General features: G+C 37.5%; 1 protein-coding gene across 1 annotated transcript; it reads left to right on the forward strand.

The window, feature by feature from the left end:
- The first annotated feature begins 2,885 nt into the window (after positions 1-2,885).
- Positions 2,886-4,970, forward strand: LOC108985021 (polyvinylalcohol dehydrogenase-like). The gene is made up of 4 exons (XM_018957145.2): positions 2,886-3,019; positions 3,168-3,610; positions 3,737-4,340; positions 4,473-4,970. Exons 1-4 carry the CDS (start codon positions 2,918-2,920, stop codon positions 4,929-4,931), a joined length of 1,608 nt encoding a protein of 535 aa, XP_018812690.1. The 5' UTR covers positions 2,886-2,917; the 3' UTR covers positions 4,932-4,970.
- Positions 4,971-6,933: the final 1,963 nt, after the last annotated feature.

The following is a 6,933-nucleotide window of genomic DNA, read 5'->3' on the forward strand; positions in this document are numbered from 1 at the left end:
GTTTGATAACACATTCCTATACAACCTTATCTGCTGTGAATAAACATGTGTAACTTCTGAACAATAAAAAATTGCATGAGCAAGATCCTCTCTTTCCTTCTCACAAAACAGACAAGTCTCATTATCAATAACATGCTTGTTTTTTAAATTTTGAAAAGTTGGCAGCTTTTCTAAACAAGCTTTCTATGCAAAAATCTTCATCTTCTTAAGCAATTTCAAATTCCACGAACATTTCCAAAAAGTTGTTGCATAACAATTTCTTGAACCTTCCCTCTACATTAAGTTTCAGATTTTTGAAGCATCCTATATGCACTTTTTACCGAATACATATCAGTTCTCTCATGTATCCAAAAAACAAATCTTCTACATTTTCACATACATTTAGCTCTCCTCATTTGGATTGAAGAGAGCTCTTAAGTTGTTAACATTCTACCATCTTGTGTTCTCATCTATCAAAGAACTAACCCTCATATCTGCATCAGCATTTGAATAATCAGAATAATCAACATTTGACAGGTTAATTCCCAATAATCAAGGATTCTTAAAAATTCTTATATTCATTCCATTCCATACACGCCACCTACACCCATCCTTTAAAATGGAATTACTAGTTTCCCAAATCTCCTTCCAAATATTTAAAAAAAGAAAAAAAGGTAAATATTAAGGTATAAAAGAGAGATAGATGATGCATATAATAATGAATTATAATGTATTTATTATTATTTATATTAATATTTTAAATACACAATAACTATTATATACAAGTTATAATTTTATGTGTCTATTTTTATATATAGTTTTAAATTTAAAATATAAACAAACTAATTCTAAAGGCCGATACTGATCATACAAGAAGATCACTAAATGTCTAAATTAAATAGTTTAATGGGTATCAAGTAAAAACAGAGTTTTTTAAGAAAGTAATATATATTGATGATCAAGCAAACAAAGAGATACGAAGTTTGAGACATGGGAAATCTAAGGAAAGAATTCCAAGCATGAATGAATGAGGGTTTTGCCACTGTAAAACCCAATAAGCAGCATGGAGTAACTTGAATGCGGGAAATGCTTCCGAATATGTTATTTGAGTCGCAAAAAGTAAATCTATATCACTACAAGATATATAGCTTTTTGCGACCAACTTCTTTTGCGAGGCTTAATCTTGGACGTAAAAAGTTAATTTTTTACATTTTGGTCATTTAATTTCCAGAAAGTACGAATTCATCACTAAAAACTTCTTTCTGTGGTAAGAACACGTCTCCGCAAATAATATTGACCGAAAAAATCAATTCTTACACATTTTGTGTCTCTTGCGGCGATATTTGTTTGTTGTGAAATGTATTGCATAATATTTAACTACTTGTGGTAGCTATTTAACTATTTGCATAAGTATATAACTAATTGCGGCAACATTAAATCGCCGCAAAAGCTCACCTCTAAAACAAAAAACACCAAAACGGTGCGTTTTGTAGCATAAGCCCTAAATCCCTCCACCCTTATGTTTTCCTCCTCCCCGCCGGATAGCCTGTCTCTTTCTTCTCTGTATTTGAAAATGTTGGCCCTCCACAAGCCATCTGCCGGCTACCGCCCCTGTCGCTGTCTTGTCTAGCCAATGATCAGTTTCTTTTTCTTCCGTCTCTCTCTAACTCTCACTCGATCCCACTTACAACCAAGATAGCAAACAATTGGAACCTGCAATTCTCTTCACGAGAGAGGTTTAGTGAAGATGGGAAATACAGAACCATTTTAATCCCGTTAGAGATGCCTTGATCAACAAAGCAAGAAATGTTGAGAGGTCATGGGGATTGCCTCCATAAGATCCAAGAGACAGAGCAATTTCGACACAAGTGAGAGAGGGATTCTTCCCTCCTTTTTACAGGTTAGGACAAATGATCAAATCCTTATTGATGGGGAGAAAGTTTTTTAGGAGAGATTTTTTCGGTAAGATATTATTATAAAAAAAAATATAGTTAAATGGGCTATATATTCTTTATGGGGTTGGAAGATTCTTGGATTTCCATGCAAAATGTGTTTTTTAGAAAACATTCAACTTGAAAAATTAAAAAATAAATAATAATAATAATAAAAAAAAACTAGATGTCAGATTGTAAATTTGGATTCCAAATTTAAAATTTAGTATTTAGATTTTACAATTTGAATTTCGGCCTGATTTTTTCAAGACTCGAATTCAATTTTTTGAGTTTCGGACTGGACCTAAAAATATTTAAACAGGATAAACAATCTTATCATGCAAGGTCCATTCGCCGGAATCATGAGTACAAAAAATCATGAAAATAATGGCATTCTCTTGTCAAGAAATCATGACATTAGAACAATTCAATTGACCCTAAATTTTCTCCCCCAAATAGATAATTTGTTTTCCCTAAATAAACAATTTTATTGGATAGATGTCATCTCAGGTAAGAAAAAAAAAAAAAAAAGTTCCGAATCTCAGATATTTTACTGTACGTTCAATATATGTCATGCCATCTATATATATAGATCACTATAGTCAGCTGGCTTTCCCAGTGCCCACGCGTTGAGGTTACTAGTTTAGAAAACCAACCCCCCATAAAAAAAAAAATAAATAAACAAAGAAAGGCAAAGAAGTCCGCCCACAAGCGCATTTAATGCTTCTTGGAAAGTGCCAAAATAACGGTCTGTGACTCGATGCACTACTACATGTAAAACGCTGGACTCTGTCAAGAAGGTTGCACAGTAAGCATGAAACCAACCATCGGAATAATGTGCTAGCTAGCTAGCTATGGCTTTTGCCACGCAAAACTGATCATCTTCATCCACCCACATCTCTTCACAATTTGCTGAAAGTACAATAAATTAAGCTACATAGTCACATAACTTGATCTCCATCCATAACCTTTGCATCTGCAGGTTAAACATTAACATTTCTATAGTCATGGCTTTCAATATTCGAGCCCATAATGATCACCGCATCATCTGTAGCCTTGTTATAATAGTATTATGTTCATTTACACTAGTGGAGAACACAGTCGCAGTTGTGAGCATCGCTTTTCTTCCAACGTCCATTTATATAATGTTTTTAGAAGAATTTTCTCTTTTTTTCACGTATTCTCATGCAATTAAATATAATGAAGCTAACGGTTTTGATATAAATATATATATATATATATATTTTTTTTTTTCAGTGGCTCAATCACGGGGGAGATCTTACAAATCGGAGGTACGCATATGAAGAAGTTCTGATCAACCCGATGAAAATGTCAAAAATGCGGCTGAAATGGACATTCTTTGCCGGTAAAGACATATCTGCGACACCCTCAGTGGCCAATGGTGCGGTCTATTTCCCATCATGGAATGGATATTTGTACGCTGTTAATGCTTTCAATGGTGCATTGATATGGAGGCAGAACCTTACTGAATTAACCGGACTGACGGGCACCGGAATCGTAGTAAATGTAACCGTATCGAGATCGACGCCGACTATAGACGGTGACCTTTTGATTGTTGGAATTTACGGACCGGCTGTTGTGATTGCTCTGGATCGATCAAATGGGAGGCGCGTTTGGTTGACCCAACTTGATTCGCGTCCTCGATCACAGATCACCATGTCTGGCACAGCTCACATGGGGTACCTAGCTAGCTAGTACTCAACCATTGAAATATATTAATAATTATTTCCATTCATATTTATAAATAATAACCTTCAATAATATTGGTTTTAAATAGCTTTAATTTCATTAGTTCTTTTGTTCAGGGCATTCTATGTTGGGGTCTCATCACTGGAAGTAGGATTACCAGCAAATCAATGTTGCACATTCAGAGGCAGCTTGGCGAAGCTTGATATTCAAACCGGTAGAGTCGTTTGGCGGACCTACATGCTTCCCGACAACGGTGGGAAATTAGGAGGTTATTCAGGTGCTGCTATATGGGGAAGCAGCCCTTCCATCGACGTAAAGAGGAAACATGTTTATGTAGGAACGGGGCAACTTTACACAACTCCACCCGAGGTGGCAGAGTGTCAAGCGAAGCAGAACAATCAGACAACAAAACCTAGTCAACCTGATCAGTGCATTGGGGAAGATATCCATTACAATTCAATTTTGGCCTTGGAGTTGGATTCTGGGAGGATCGTTTGGTCCAGGCAACTTGGGGGCTATGACGTATTCTATTTCGCATGCCTAACCCCTAATAACCCTGATTGTCCGCCAGGGCCTAACTTAGATGCCGACTTTAGCGCGGCTCCCATCCTGCTTAGCATAAATGCTAATGGAACGAAACGTGACGTTGCGGTTGCCGTGCAGAAAAGTGGGTTTGCATGGGCTCTAGACCGCGATAATGGAAATATAGTCTGGTTTAAGGTATGATTCTAATCGAAGTAGTAGAATATCTTAAAGTTCGCTGTTTTACATTGTAGCAAATGTGTTGAACGAGTAACTTTCAGTTATATAGATCTAATTAAACTGATCTAAAGGTGATCATGAATTTTGCAGTTGGCTGGACCGGGTGGATTGGAAGGAGGAGGGTATTGGGGTGCAGCAACAGATAACAGAAGGGTGTACACAAACATAGCCAACAGCAACAGAACACTCTTCACTCTACAACCATCAAACCAGACAACGACGGCCGGCGCATGGGTGGCTCTTGATGCGAATTCTGGAGAAATATTGTGGTCGACAGCGAATCCCAGTAATGAGACTGCCAGTGGACCTGTCACGCTAGCGAATGGAGTTCTATTTGCTGGGTCTGTAGCTCCAAATGGTCCGGTATATGCGATGGATGCAAAAACTGGGAAAATCCTGTGGTCAAATAATACGGGTGCTACTGTCTTCGGGGGTGCAGCAGTGAGTTACGGATGTGTTTATATTGGGAGTGGATATTCAATTGGCCTGGCACGATTCCACCCCACATGGACTACCGGAACTTCACTCTTTGCTTTCTGCGTTCAGTGAGAGACCCATCGATCCTTAATAAATAAGACAGTAAATTAAAGGCAAAGAATAATATATATATATATATATATATATATAAACCTCAAGATTTAAGTCACATTTCATCATGTTGAGATATATTATATATGTGGTTCGATCGACCTACTTAAAATAAAGTTTTCGCTATATATATATAATTAATAAGTTTATTTTTATAAACAAATGGATCGCTCATGTAACACATCAGTACCATGTATTTTTATAAAACACTTAAGATATAACACATCACCATGTCATGTACGTGTGACTTGAGATAACAAAACTCAGATGCATGAAAAGATTTATAATAAAGAGTAGCATTACTTTTAAGCAAAACAATATAGATCGAGTGGATCCTAGCTAAGAGCGTTTCTATGGAAAAACAGAAACTTGATTAAAACAGGAGCCAAAGTTGCTTGGGATCATGTTTGCTACCGGCCAAGTACCATCGGATTGGAGATCCAGAAATTAAAAATGCCATTCCTGTGAACTTCTGCTAGGCTAAACCATTCGTGAGTATATCAAGTGCTTTGGAAACCGGATGTCTCAAATGGTGGACTTTCTGTCAGTAAGCCTTAAAATATTGGCAATGGCCTAGTCAAATGTCAATAAAAGTCTAAAGTTTAGCTATATGTGAGAAAAAGTTCTCACATTAGACTAGCCAATGGTCTAAAACAACCGGCCAGGTTACACGCGATACCACCCCCCGCCGCATTGTAAATAGACTTTTTCTTGGACCGGAGATCCAGAAATTAAAAATGTTGTTCCTGTGAAGTACTTCTGCTAGCTAGCTAGGCTAAACCATTCGTGCGTATATCAAGTGCTTTGAAAATCGGATGTCCCAAATGGTGGACTTTCTGTCAGTAAGGCTTAAAGTATTGGCAATGGCCTAGTCAAATGTCAATACACATCTAAAGTTTAGTTATATGTGAGAAAAAGTTTTCACATTAGACTAGCCAATGGTCTAAAACAACCGGCCAGGTTACACGCGATACCACCCCCCGCCGCTTTTTCTTGTTCCAGTTAAAAATGTCGTTCCTGTGAAGTACTGCTAGCTAGCTAGGCTAAACCATTCGTGCGTATATCAAGTGCTTTGAAAACCGAATGTCCCAAATGGTGGACTTTCTGTCAATAAGAAAGTATAAAAATGGATCGTCCAGAGATTAAAAATGTCGTTCCTGTGAAGTACTTCTGCTAGCTAGCTAGGCTAAACCATTCGTGCGTATATCAAGTGCTTTGAAAACCGAATGTCCCAAATGGTGGACTTTCTGTCAATAAGGCTTAAAGTATTGGCAATGACCTAGTCAAATGTCAATACAAGTCTAAAGTTTAGCTATATGTGAGAAAAAGTTTTCACATTAGACTAGCCAATGGTCTAAAACAACCGGCCAGGTTACACGCGATACCACCCCCCGCCGCGTTGTAAATAGACTTTTTCTTGGACCGGAGATCCAGAAATTAAAAATGTCGTTCCTGTGAAGTACTTCTGCTAGCTAGCTAGGCTAAACCATTCGTGCGTATATCAAGTGCTTTGAAAACCGAATGTCCCAAATGGTGGACTTTCTGTCAATAAGGCTTAAAGTATTGGCAATGACCTAGTCAAATGTCAATACAAGTCTAAAGTTTAGCTATATGTGAGAAAAAGTTTTCACATTAGACTAGCCAATGGTCTAAAACAACCGGCCAGGTTACACGCGATACCACCCCCCGCCGCGTTGTAAATATACTTTTTCTTGGATTGGAAATCCAGAAATTAAAAATGTCGTTCCTGTGAAGTACTTCTGCTAGCTAGCTAGGCTAAACCATTTGTGCGTATATCAAGTGCTTTGAAAACCGAATGTCCCAAATGGTGGACTTTCTGTCAATAAGGCTTAAAGTATTGGCAATGGCCTAGTCAAATGTCAATACAAATCTAAAGTTTAGCTATATGTGAGAAAAAGTTTTCACATTAGACTAGCCAATGGTCTAAAACAACCGGCCAGGT

The sequence above is a fragment of the Juglans regia genome, chromosome 13, assembly GCF_001411555.2.
Source record: "Juglans regia cultivar Chandler chromosome 13, Walnut 2.0, whole genome shotgun sequence".
NCBI lineage: Eukaryota > Viridiplantae > Streptophyta > Magnoliopsida > Fagales > Juglandaceae > Juglans > Juglans regia.